General features: G+C 36.7%; 1 protein-coding gene across 2 annotated transcripts in view; it reads left to right on the top strand.

The window, feature by feature from the left end:
* VAV3 (vav guanine nucleotide exchange factor 3) overlaps nt 1-14,179 on the top strand; it is a 172,739-nt gene that overhangs the window by 96,991 nt on the left and 61,569 nt on the right. Inside the window, exons 16-17 of one of the 2 annotated variants that reach the window (XM_056355518.1) lie at nt 6,667-6,768; nt 9,516-9,613. In XM_056355518.1, coding sequence (XP_056211493.1) covers nt 6,667-6,768; nt 9,516-9,613 — 200 coding nt within the window. Of the gene's footprint in view, nt 1-6,666; nt 6,769-9,515; nt 9,617-14,179 lie in introns of both variants that reach the window. The other variant, XM_056355517.1, reaches the window with a different exon arrangement.

The raw sequence follows: 14,179 nt of genomic DNA, 5'->3' as shown, positions 1-14,179 counted from the left end.
TTCTAAAATTTGTGTAATAAGGTTTTTTTCATTGTTTTTATCTTTAGAAATGTGGTCTTGGGAAAATAGGAGGAAGGTCCTATAGTGACCTATCTCTTAGCCTTTTGTTTATTCTCTTGGGACACATCTGTAGAGATATAAAGAGTTTTGGGGCTGAAAGTGTAGTAATTTTCAAGATGCATTTTATTTTGTAAGCCTTAAATGTGTAGAAGTTTAAACTGACAGTAAAAGAAAGCATATTTATGCCTAGCCCAGTGAAGAAATTGCAATTCGTCTGTTTAGTCCAACCTGTTGTGAAAGGTACTCAGTCTGCTTTGTCTTGCTGGAAACAAATGTGAATGTAAGAATGGTGATAAAAATTGAAATTGTTGCTATAGGGTAGCCTATTATTGTATGCTATTGCTATTCAGACATGTTCTGATCTCAATGTTTTCTCATATGAATATGGTTTTAAGTAAGGAAATGACAGTACCAGATCCCATCCTAAGCTGCTTGATGTTGATTTTGTACACTTTACCATTGCAGTATGCATCTTGGAAAGACTAGACCCAAGATGATCAAAGTTCAGTTTTGTAAAATGAGGTATACAACTCACGTTGTTGTATGTGTCAAGATTGCCAAAGTTCATTGCTTTATTTTAAGTATTAGTGTTTTGATTGTGACATGTTTGTGTCTTCAGGGTTAAGAATTACTTTTTTTTTTGCAAGTTTTTGACTCGTTATCCCAACTGCTATAGGAAAGTGTTAGAAAACTGTAGCTTAAACTGTTTCATTTTATTCATATGCACGATTCTTTTGGCATTTTGAGGCATTGGAGCAAATTTATTTCTTATTCTGTAAGCATAGGAATAGCCACCTAGATGTTTTATCTGGCAAGATAATTTTGGGCTATCTGCAGCATTACCCTGTGGTCAGCTGTGCCATTAATCTAGGTGAAGATTATTACTAGAATGAATACTGACTGCAAAAGCTTGTGGGGGACTGTTGGTCACGTGACACGTTCTGACACCGTTTATAAAGATGTTATGTGGGTGGCTGAAGACAGTTGGCCTATGATCAATTTACTCTTCTGAGAAGTAAGAGTTGATAGAGGGAAGTGGCACTACAAACGTGGAGAAGTATTTTTGAAAGGGGAATATTGCACATGCACAAGGTCAGCAAAAATGGATTGCTCCAAAGTCTGATGATATCAAGGGCAATCGAATAAGACACCTGGATAACTCTTTTTCTACACTGAACTCTGCAAACTTTACAGACAAGATCTGTTCAGAGGTGCAGGATTGGCTGAAGAAGATGGTCAATTCTGCTCTTTGAACGGTGGCTCCCATGGCTGATGCAGAGAAAGGAACTGCATGTCCAAATGATGGAGGCTAGCAAAACAAGCATCTGCAGGTCTCTGGGTTGATGGTGTAACAGTGAATTGCTCCCAGTGGGACTAATATTCTGCAAGTAACTTGGAAAGAGTAAGCTCTATGCAAAAGGCTTAGGGGCAGCCCAAGGATGTTGCTGTAGTGACTGGAGTAAATCTGGTTATGGGGATCCAGCACTATGCAGGAGAGGGCACTCGCGGCTGTCCCTTACAAAAACTCTGCTGCTGAATCGAGGAGAGAATTGGAAAATTTTTCCTAATTACAGATTCACTCTGTTTTTGTATCCTGACATTTTGTCTCTGCTACAGTGTAGGAGTTAAAACAGCCTGGGGAAAAAGTAGAAGAGAGGAAGGGAAGCTACTTTTGACTCCCCACATTGCTTATAAAAATAAGAGTCAGAGCTTTACCGTAAAAGGAGGAACATGTTCTCTGTCATTTTTTACTTCAGATTAAGTATTCCTAGTATATGGGTGACTTCCTGCTCTGGCCATTCATCAAGATTGTTCGACGGTGGAAATAGATAAAACATTTCATTTGTGGTGAGCCTGGGGCACCCCATTGTAGAAACTGCTGTGGAAGGAAGACTGAAGGAGCCTGTGAGATGCCTTGGCTGGTGACTGTTCCGCTGTGGTGGGGAAGGAACTTAATTAAGTTCTAAATTAGATTTTCATAATGCTAGCCACATAAATGACTTTGATATGTTTGAATTTTTATAACTATCACATACGGGGTTGTGCCCCTTCCCCATAATAAATCCTCCTGAAGAAGAAAATATTCTTAGCATTAAGCTTAAAATTAATATTGAGCTAATATTCAGGTGGTTTTTTTTCTCTGTGTTAGAACATGCTCACATGCTTAGAAGTAGAGGAGAAAAGATTTGAGAAGGATGAAATGTTCTTTTCACTGTGTGTTGGCAGCTCTGGTCTGTGTTCTCAGGGCATCAGTGTAAGGCTTGAATGCTGTAACTGAAAGAACTTTATGGTGGGACATGGCTATGAAAAGTCGTATGCTGTGCTGTGACTGCAGTTTTTCCATTGAAGTTACCAGGTTTATTTACTGTATTTAAAACATTGAAAAATAGTACTTGCTATTCAGTGGGAGAAGTTTTGTGGAAAAAAATTTGCTGTGGTACAGTCACAGATAAGTTGTGCTTAATCTCTCATTGGAGAGTTTTGGGGCGATATCAAGTTGGGTTATTTTTTTCATTATTTTCAGTTTGTTGAAAACCAGTATATTGAGAACTAAACCATCAATCCACTAGATTCATTACGTTTCAGACTACATTAAAGGACATGCTACTTGATATATACTGCTACAGTGCATCATCTCAGACTTGTCTGATGTGATGTGAAATATGACTGCAGAACTGGATTTGCCATAATGGAACATGACCGATCAGGTACTAGAATGTGCAAGAGTTGTCCTGTCCACAGTTAGTACAGCGACAAATATTTTTCTACAAAGCCTTCCTTGTTCCACCTCTACATTTACAGTAGAGAATACACGTTACCTTTTTATTTTTGCTGTATTTTTTTCTGTTTTTTTTTTTTTTGTCATTAATTATCTTTCTGTATTGTGCTTCACTTCAAAGTACTCTGTCTTCAGAGTAAGCATATTATTTCTTAGTTTGCACTGCTCTCTTCTACTGCTTTTATCAAAATATTGATTACTAGAAACTGCATGAAACGCCTTCTCATCTAACATGAATCAACAGGTAACGATATATCTAAATATTAATATTTTTAATGGACTATTTCTTTATGAAGAGACTTATGAGATAATGGGTAAAATCTTGATCTTTCTGAAATGCAATGGACTCTGAATTTGAGAAGGTATTTTGCTGATGTGTAAACAGAAATTAAACACATGACATTTTCCCATTCCTGTTTGACCTCAAATCTGAGACAATTAGGGTGAAGGATTAGCAAAAGAAAGGAAGAGACAAAAGAAAACTTTAATGTTGATGCTCTTAGCGAATGCAATGGCATTGTTAGTTTTGAGACGACTGCTTGGGAGTATTTTCTAAGTCTCTGCAAAAAGAAAGACTGAGCGGCAGGTTAGATTTCTTCTCTTTTTGATTCCTGCTTTTTCTGCACGGGATCCTCTCTAATATTCTGAGGCTGTAGTCCCTTCCAGAATCATTTAATCTATGGGTGATGCTTCTGTGGTGTCTCCTCTGATTTACAAAAATTTGTTGTTAGGGATTTTTAGTTTTTTCCTTCTGTGGTGATGTGGCTTTGGGGAAAATATAGAGAAAAATGCTATCTTCGGAGAAGAAGAAGGAAGGGCTAGCAAAATTTAAAAGGTCCTTTTGGTTTATTGTGTTTGTAACCTATTTGGTTGCTGTGTGCCCCTAAAAGAGTTACTCGGGCTCATGTCTTTTGAAAAAAAATATCTTTGTGTTAGCTTGGCTTTAGCTAGCAAGGAAATATATGAGGTTAGATGGTAGTGAAATGATAGGGAGTATGAAAGATGTATAGGTGGTGAAGAAAGAACAGGTTTTTAGATAGAAATTTATTGAAGTGATTGTTAGAACCTTACAATCGCTAAACTAAAACCTGGTGGGATTTAAAGAAATGGAGGGATTTACTCATGATACCTTTTCATGATCCTTAAGAAATGACTAGTTCTTGGAACCAAACTAATTCCTCCTTTAACTAATAGCGGACAAGATAAACTGAAGTTTGCATTATATTCTGAAGTTTATGTTGTGCTGTATGTTTTCAGTATTGTATTCTTTTGCTTATACAATTAGGACAAAGGTATCAAAATTTTAGCACATAATAGAGAGCTGAAGTTGTAAGCCTGTTTACCTGGATACTTCTGTCTTGTATAGGACGTTATAATGGGTTGGTTTAGCCCATAGATGCAGTAAAACAACTTCTGTTGAAAGAAGATGGAGGGTCTTGTAACAGCTCTCTGTGAGGCACAGCTCCGTTCTTTGCCATTTTAGCACTATGCTTTTTTCCTCTCAAGAGTAACTTTTTCTATTAAGGACTGTAAAAGGAAACTGAATGGCTTTATAATATGTAAAGAAACTCAAATAGTGCTCTTAATATAAAGAAGAATGAACACAGTGTATCATCTTTGTTCTGTTAATAGGAGGTATATTTTCAGTAGTTCATGTATTTCGGTTCTTGTGGAAGATAGCCTGAGAGGAGAATGGAAAAGAATTTTTACGTACAAAAGGAAGTTATATAATCATATGCTTGTGTTAAGCAACCGTCTATGAGGTTGTAATTTTTTTTTCTTTTCATCCACTGTGCTTAGTATTTTTGAAGATTGATCCTGTTCTAATTAAATGAATGGCATTTTTTCTTTCGTTTGTTCTTGAAAAATGGTCGGGTTGTTCGGATTAATTTGATATGCTTTCAAATCTGATGACTCTTTGCACATTAGGCTGATACTTTTGACATGGTTTTGCAAGCTAACCTGGTCTGAACCAAATGGTCAACAAAAAGTATCTTTTGTTTGGAGTGTAAGTATTGTAACTTGCTCTAGGGAGTTTTCAGGATTATCCAGTTAATTGTATAGCCTAAGAGATTTTAGCAGTTCCTTGGCAAACACGTTGTGAAATACAGGTCATGTTCTGCAGAGTTAACAGCCCCAGAATAATACATTGTTCTCCTGGTTTAAAAAATTCTTTACTTCCTTGGGAATTTAATTTTATTCTGATACCTGTACCATCCTGCTGCGAATGGGTAGTATCCTCCATGCCTGTTTTAGTAAGCAGGAGCTGTGGTATTGACACCTTGCATATCATAGCAGAAACAGATAGTAGTGAGCTAGTTAAAACAGTACGGAGTGTAAGGTTATTCTCAGGCAAAATTCCATTTGCTTTGGAGTACAGTTGCATTTTCAGCACGTTCATTTGCAGGTGGCAGATTAGAAGACTGACCTTTCTGACACTAGGTACTTAAACAGATTCTTTGAATGTTTTTTTCATAAGCCTTTTCATTCAGTCCTAGAAAGATTGATGCTTGCATGGTTGCCTATATTTATGTTTCATTGCATTTTGTGGCTGCTCTATGTTTTAGTCTAGGAGTTATTTATAATAGATAAAAATGAAACTTACCTAATAAGTACCTCCAACTTTAATGCATGAATTTGTAATTTTTTGTGTTGGAAAAGCTTCTCGTCTTTCCTTTGAATGTTGCAGATTCTTGCATTTCTAGCCATCAGGATTTTTTCCTATTTTACTTCATGCATTCCTGTGTTTTTGCTAGAAATATGCCAGAATTTTATGGAATCCTAAGCATTCCAATATAAACATTATTTAAAAATACAGTAGCTCTTACTCTGTGTGTGTATATATATATATATTTTCTTGTCTGATACTGTCTACCTTAATATTAAATTACACACCTAGCATTTCAGGGTACTGGTTTTGGCAGTGTTTAAGCTAGTTGAGGGATGTTATTGATTTTTTTAAAAAATAAAGGATAACAAATCAATTGAAAATTCCTGTTCTCCTCCCCCAATCTTGGAAATGGGGAAGATGACAGAAGAAATCGAATGGCTCACTTAATAAAAGTTTAATAAACCTGCAAACAGTCACCAATGCAACAAAATGAGAAGTGGGTAATTTTTAAATTATACTTCTGCTTTTAAAAGAAATCAGTAGGGAAGGTAAAACACAGGTACAGTAATGGACCAGTGCTTTGTACATATTTTTGATCTTTGGGAATAAGTCTGCCAGTAGTGTGTCGGTGTCTTAGCAATGTGAATAGTGATTTTCTATGTTATTTGTTAAATTAAGTGTGTGTAGCAACTGCTGTAGGCATTGGGCAATGCATTTAAGAAAGACTAGCCAAACCCCAGTAAATATTTTCTAATTGTTTTTGAAATCACTCTTGTTATGCAGTGTATTGCTGCATAATTGTGACCTGTCCCAAATGTGCTGCTCCTGTTTTCAAATGCGGTGGTTCTCAGTATGAGCTTGTACATCCACTTAGCAAAATATTTGAGAGTGAAAAAGCAAGTGTTCTTTAGGTCCACAAAATGATCCTAGTTACTTGAACAGGAATAAAACCCAGATGTATGTTTTGATATGTAGCTTTCTAGTTATTGTGACAACTAAGGTAGTTACAAAGTGTATTTTAAGGATGAGGTCTTCATAATAACATAATAACACACATTCAAGGTGTGTGGTGAAGTCTGTATTTCTGGTTCACCTTAGTGAAAAACATTAAAGTGTAAATAGAACTAGTTGTTTGTGGATTCAGATTTCCTGCTGTGAATGCTGCATTATTTTCTAGAGTTCATCAATTTAAAGCAGATTTTCAAATTTTTTTTAGGTCAAACATACGGCCGGACTATGCGGATACAAGCTTTCATGAGTTCAAAATGCATACCTTCAGTCGTGTAACATCTTGCAAAGTCTGTCAGATGCTTCTGAGGTAAGATTTTTAAGGTGTTTTGTTCTGTGTTCCCCCTCCCTCCCTGTGAAATATCTGAGTCAAAGAAGTATGTGGAAACACATGGCTAGCTGGTTACCTGTCCAAGACAGGCAAGCCATGATTAGTAGTATTTCTCGTTGTATTAGCGAGTTTTGTTATAAGGAGTTGCAAGTATAATTATAAATATTATTATATATTTATTACTATTAGCAGGAGTACTGCTAAAAGCTCAAAACCTGAAGATGCTGCTCATTTATCAGAAGGCTGCTTTATTATGATTCTTTTATTGAAATTGCTTTATTTAATACAGGTGCTTTTCTGTAAGAGCAAATGACAGCCATTCTGTACAGTTTTGACTACTGTGGCTGTTCCACAGGGCCCGTTGCTGTACACCACCAGTCACAAGAACAGATGGAATATTTTTTCAGAAAATCAAGATGATGACGATGCTCAAAAATATTTGATATGGGGAGATTGCTTTGTCAGGCATTAACAGACAAATTGAAGATAGGTATTGCAAAGCTAGATAAGAAATGCTAGCAGACAAGTAATGCTTTTGTGAACAAGGATTTATAAGGCTAAATTAAGCTAAAAATTTCCCTGTTTTCTGCATCTTTCCTCTGAAACACACACATGCTTGCACATCTGTAGTTTCTCATTGATTATTTGACCTATCTTTTAAAGCTACCTTTTTCTTTTTTTTTGTAAATATGGAATGTGCAATGGTTACTATTGAACCTAAATTTCATACTGGATTTGCAGATGCAGAAGCTTTGTAAACTCTGATCAGTTCAACTGCTCGTAACAGGTTGCCCAGAGAAGCTGTGGATGCCCCGTCCCTGGAAGCGTTCAGCGCCAGGTTGGATGGGGCTTCGAGCAACCTGGTATAGTGGAAGGTGTCCCTGCCCGTGGCAGGGAGTTTGGAAGTAGATGATCTTTCAGGTCTCTTCCAACCCAAACCATTCTGTGATTCTGTGATATGATTTGATGTTGCATATTGTTGATCTGAAAAACATAGCCACAGCATTTTAGAAAGGGCATTTGAAGTGTATGGCTAGTGCTTCTGTTAAGCACAGGCATGAAATAAAATAACCTCAGGTATGTTCCTCCCTGTTGTGTATTTTTTCTTTTAGCAAGCTTTTTCCTGACGTTAGACTGACCTGGATTTTCAGAGATTTTTTTTTTTTTATTATTTTTTTTCTCAATGCAATAAGGTCTAAGTGATTATGAAGAGTGGTGCAGACATCCTGAACTTAGAGATGGCAGGGCTGATTTCTGGATTTGAAGCAGTAGAGTTAAGTCCTTGTGTCTCTGTTACTGCACTAACTGCTGTTGCTGAGAAATGGCTGTCTTGCTTTCAGGATGCAGCCCACATGGTGCTGCACTGTTCTGCACAGGCATACCAATTTACTTGAAGATAGCTTGGGTATCCCCAAGTGCTGCCTGGTGGTATATAGGTATGTCCCTGGAAATCTAAGTTCCATTGAAAGCCTACTTGACTTTGCCTCATAAAGTGCCTAAATCACTTTTGAAAATGGATTGTTGTTTTAAGCTTCAAATGTACGCTAAGGTATAAATACTTGAAAAATATCTGAACCTTAGTGCCTAATCTTCAAGTGGGGATAGTCTTAGAAGCATCTGTAGTGAAGGGTAACGTCATGTCCTATACTTTTATCTAGAGACTCTTGCATTCCTGTGTAGCAATAGGGAAAAAAATAAAAATGGAAGACTACATTAAAATATTTTTATACTTTCTACTTATTTGTCTTAAAGTTTGTGTATTCTGATACTTAAAAATACTGAGCTTCTGAATATAATTTAAAATGTATTTCAACACTAACAGTCAAGAAATCAGTGTAGTTAATAGTTGCTGTTTTTTAAGGTTTAGCTTGTTTAATTGTATGTTCCATATGAGACACCTGATTTTCCTTTTGAAGCTGAAGGTGTCACATTATACTAGGATGCATAATCAGTCCAAACTGGTCAGGATAATCTTGGAGACACACAAGTCTAGTGTGAAGAGTAAGCAGATACATCAGCAGAAGGAACTCATATAATTGCTCAGAGGTACATGTAAAAAAACTGTTTCCCTGTTAGCCATTCAGTGAACTGTACTTAAGAGAAAATCCATGCACGAATCTGAAAATAAACTGGTTTCCTCAGAATCAAATTCAGATTCCAGTTGATTAAGGGGAATTGGAGAACATTTAGAGTAAGGAAAGTGACTCCTTATTTAGCAACTCTGAATGTTAACTAATGTGTACCTGGCTATATAACCATCTGCACTGAAAAAAACCTAAACGACAAATTTAAAGTTAATATATTTGCAGTATAGCCTGTGAACTCCTTAATGCTTAAATATATGTTCAGAACTTACAGCTCTTGAAATGGATCTTACTCGTCATGGTGTCTAGGCAAATTCCCATTGAGATGAAACTAAGAGTAGATACATAATGGTACAGTTTCAAGTGTACTGTGCCAAAGTTGCTTTGGGCTAAATTGAAATGTGAAATGGAGATTGTTATTCTATTAGTAGTCCAGAAGAACTATCTGGTGGTGATTTTTAAATGGCTAGTAGTGACGAAAAGCAGATGAGGTGCTTGTCAGTTGTCACTTTTTCTCGAACCTTTCAAGGACTACCATTATGCAGAAAAGCAAAGGACTTTAATACTTTCTGCCACGTCTCTTATTTCCTTTGTGTGGAATTTATCACTTCTAATGTATCACTACCTAATTTTATTTTACAGGGGAACATTTTATCAAGGCTATTTATGTTCTAAGTGTGGAGCTGGAGCACACAAAGAATGTTTAGGAAGATTAGACAATTGTGGCAGAGCTAATTCAGGTGGTAAGTCATTTTTATTGTTAGAATACCATTTTTAATTAGGACATAAAACTTGCTAGATATAATTAAGGCTTAATTTACCTCTAATTTGTGTTTATTGTAACATACATACTTGTGAAACTACCGTTTATAAGCACAATTAGAATTGCATTTAGAATTCATAGGGATTTTTATTGCTACTAAATTGAAATGTTCAAAAGGAGGAGAGAACTGTTATAGGTCAAACCCAATTTCTTCAATGTCGTATACAACAAGGAATTGCTCTTGTTTTAGTCGTAGGCTGCTCATATGTAACACCTACTGTACAGCATAGAATCTATCATCCTTGTAATTCTCCCTTTATGTCTCTGTCAATTTTCATATTTCCCTCTCAGCTCCTAAAGATGTATGTTTGTGTTGCCTCAGCTTCCTCTTTCATCTCTTTGGTTTCCATGGTTTCTGCCCACTCACAATATTCACAAAAAGGTGATTGATGGCTCTCTACTTCCCACATCTAAGGACCATTTCCCCCCCCCCTCTTTAAATCGATTGCTATACTCTGTGTTTCTTCCCTGGCCATTGTCACTTCACACTTCTCTATTCTTCTGCTCTTTGGGACCTTAAGGACTCTTTTGACTTTAGCTACCATTTGACCTCCCTCAGATGACTCCAAATTTGACCTCTTCCCTTGCTGTTCAGTATTGTATCTGTAATTCTCTCTCTGACATCTTTGGGATCTCCCACTGCTAATGCCAAACGTTGGCTCTTGTCGTCTGCCTCCCTTCTCTTCCCTGTACCTATTCCGTTGGTGGCAGTGAGTTTGTACATTCCAGCCAGCTGGTCACATAACTATAGTGCCATTTTTGACTCTTCCCTCTGTCCAGGTTCATAAGTATTCTTTTTTCTTTCTAGAGATGATTTGGTGCTGATGGCGGGGGGCAACTGACAAACATCCTCACCCCACCCCTCAAATTTCAATTGCCATTAATATGTTTTAATTCCTGTTGTGTGAATGTGTTTGAAAGAGAAAAGCCACTGGAACATCATGATTTCTGGAAAGTATGGTTGTATATGTTGGGGAAGTCTTCTAATTAATAGTCCTTCTTGCTTCTCTAAAACCTGTACGTTGCTTTCCAGAATTATTTCATAAGTTTGTGAAAGTTTGTCGTGTCTCACACACATCTCATAAGCTACTGCAACCTCCTTCATTGGGTTATTTTCTTTTTGACTTTACTATCTACAATCTTTGCAAAATGCTGTCGCAGAGATAATATCTCTCCCACTGCCTGAATTGCATCATGGCTTCATCCACTGCTCTTCGCTTAGCTGCTACTCTGAGATTTTGGTTGTAGCTTTTTGTTCCTTTCAAAACTGTATAAGCTTGTTTCTGCCTTTGTCCCGGTTTGCAGGGACATCCTGACTTCCCCTTGGCTTTTGGCTATTTGCCTACCTCATGCTTTCATGAAATTTTCAGGATGGCAGGTACTGACTTCTGCTGCAGTCCGTGAACTTTATTTCCTTGGTTGCTTTCCTGTATTGGAGGATAGCATGCAAGATCTCCAAGTCTGGAATTTTAAAAAATATTATGCAGATCTACATGTATGCATACTGCATACAAGCAATCACAGCATTTTTCATTGAAATCCTTTTTCGAACACAGGTTTTTCATAGAACCTCCTACGGATATTCTGAAGAAGATAAATATTTGAAATTATGTTAAAATTTGAATATTTAAAAGCAATTACATTTAAATTAATAGAGTGGGAAAACAAGCATACTGTTCTTCACAAGAGAGTTATCTTCTGTAGTATAAACCACCCCTACTTCTACATTTTTCTTTCTTTTGCACCTTCTGTTTTAATTGCTTTTGTAGTTTTTTTATTTTAATTGGGTAGCTGGCACCACAGGAGGCATGAGCTTGTCTTTCTATTTCTCTGTAAAGATCTGCGAACACATATGGTGCAATGTGTATCAGTAAGAATGAGCGTAAATGCCTAGATAACACAAGGCCTGATTTCTTGTGGTTTTTGTGCACTTGCTAGAGGGAATAAAATAAGAAAAAAAAATCATATTTCTGATTCTTTGTAAGTGGAATAAATTATCTTTTTAAAACTTCAAAGGAGCAGAATGTTATTTTGGATTTTACTTTAAATAATTGCCCTGATTTTTGTAAAATAATACTGTACTGAGTCTTTCTTTAGTGAAATTGGAAGCAACTGGATTGTTAAGATACTGTTTTGAATTCTGTGTTCATCTTACACCCAGGGGTTCTGCTTTCTGTTCTCTCTTCAAACTTCTCTTTCTCTTTTCAGCCTGTTTTTCTTCTGTGCAAAGGCTCCCAGACTTCTGTAGCTCTAGTACAAACAAGAAGAGTTGTGTATCTTCCACCTGCTCATGAGGCAGAAAGCCAGGAGGTGCTAGGCTGTAGCTTCCTTACAGCCTGCTCTGAGAGTAGGTCATAGCTGCAAAAAAACCCTCTAAATTACAGTTCTTGCCGTGCTCCCTGTTGCTCTATGCATGAAAAAGTATGGAAAAGACAAATGGTTTTGCCCACTTTGCTGAAAATGTGTCCTCTCTCCATCTGATGAGGGACTTCAGCCAATGAGTAGGAAGGGAAGTCCTGACATTTTCCTCTACTGTTTTTCATTTTTAGTTTTTATTTGCCTTTTTAAAGAAAGAAGTGCTGATTGAGCAGGGCTGCCCATTCATAATGTGCACAGAGAAGGAAAGGTTTAAGGACGAGACTTAGCAGTTCCTGCTTCCCTATATGGTCTAGAAAGGGATGGGACAATATAGACTCTTCTAAATACTGTTTTCTGCGATTTAAGTATGAATGACTTTCTGGAGTCATGTTTTCATTTTCCAGAGCTATGCCGAGAAATGAGGTCTCCAATACATTATCTTCCATGCCTGCTAAGTTATGAAATGTGATTAAAGCAATGCAGACAAAAAGAGACTATGTAAAATTCAATATTTTCACTGCATATTGCAGAAAAAGTATGCTCTACGTGCACAAAATTCTAACATACTTTTAATTTTGAAACTTTTCCTTTTGAAATATTTAAAGAAATTATTTTACGATAAATTTAATTTTTCTAGCACTGTCATTTGCTGCTCCTGTGGGAAGTTAGTAAAGGTGGCCTGAGAGTGCTATTAGATAAGAAGTTGTGGAGCGTAGTTGGAATGCTTCAATAGTAGCAAAATGCCTGGAACGTTCATTGTATTGCTATTTATTTCTTTCGTTTCTAGGGGACTGTTACAGCCTTTTTCACAGGGTACAGTGGACATGAAACACAGTCACCCTTTTAGGAAACTGGACGTTATTATTCCCCAGTCCTGTGGTATTAGTTACAGCTACAGACATGGGGAAGTATGTGTGTGTGTTTCTGTGTGTGTGGTCTGTTTAATCTGGAGTTCTGTCGTTTGGGATTTCAGATGCTTCACAGGAAAGTGCAAATCCTCCATGTGTTAGACAACGCCCAGGAATGATGCTACTTTCTTTATCCTGTTAACTTTTCATCTTTTTGGTGTTGTAAGAGTTTTTACATCTTGTTAATGTTTTTGCATACCTTCCCTATTTTTGTTGATTGAAATAATCTGACTCTGTTTCAGAAGTTTTGGACCAGTGAGTTCTGTAAAGTTTTGTTTGGCTTTTGCGTGTGTGTGTGGTTTTTTTTTTTTTTTATTTAGGTTGCGTATAATTTGGTTACGTTGGTTATGTTTGACCTTTTAACCTTTTTAATTCAACATGCTACTTTGTGGGTTTTGTGAGAACAAACAATGGAAGTCTTGACTGATTGCCCCTCTGAACTGAATAGTCTTAAATTTTTTTATCTCTTTATAAGTGGAACTCTTTCTATACCTCAAATAATTTTCATTCCCATTCTGTAGATCTTTTCTGTTTCTAGAGGTCTATCTGAAAACAGGTGATCAGAATTAAAAACAGTGCAACAAGAATAGACCACTGGGTTTCTTAAACACATCTGAATTTTCCTCAGGATTTTCTGGTTCTGTACAGTTTAGGATTTTTGTTTTCTTTTTGGACCACTGAGCAGCTGTTTTTGCAATCCTTTCTGAAATGATGCTTAGAACCTCCCTGAGTGGATTAAATCTCTTTGTATTTCATCTCAAGTTAGTTTGTGAAAATTCAAAAGACAGAGATCCAAAGATAGATTAAACCTTTAGAATGACAAATTTAATAAGTGTCAGATCTAGGTGATACACTTATGAGGAAACATTGACAAAATCTGAAGATAAGTTGCTGTGTTGTCATGCTATGCCTTATACACAAACATGCATCTCTTCAGATGTTTTGCTTCAAAGAAGGCTGGTTCAACAGACTATAGAAGTTGCAGCAATAAAAGATGCAGAGTCAATCAGTTAAATTAATAAATAGAACAAAATGCCTGTATTTAGACCTTGTTTTTTGTAGTGTGTTTTTTTTTTTTTAATTGTTCCTGTCCTCGTTGTAAATTGGCAGTGCTGGTTAAGTCTTCTGTGCTAGTTTCTGTCATTATTGATTTAACATTTTCTTCCCTGAAATGCTGCCCTGTGCATGCTCGAGTACTCCTCTGTATTTTCATATAT

Source organism: Falco biarmicus, chromosome 11 (assembly GCF_023638135.1).
Source record: "Falco biarmicus isolate bFalBia1 chromosome 11, bFalBia1.pri, whole genome shotgun sequence".
NCBI lineage: Eukaryota > Metazoa > Chordata > Aves > Falconiformes > Falconidae > Falco > Falco biarmicus.
Note: the sequence above shows the minus strand (reverse complement) of the source record. Positions and strands in the feature narration are given on the sequence as shown.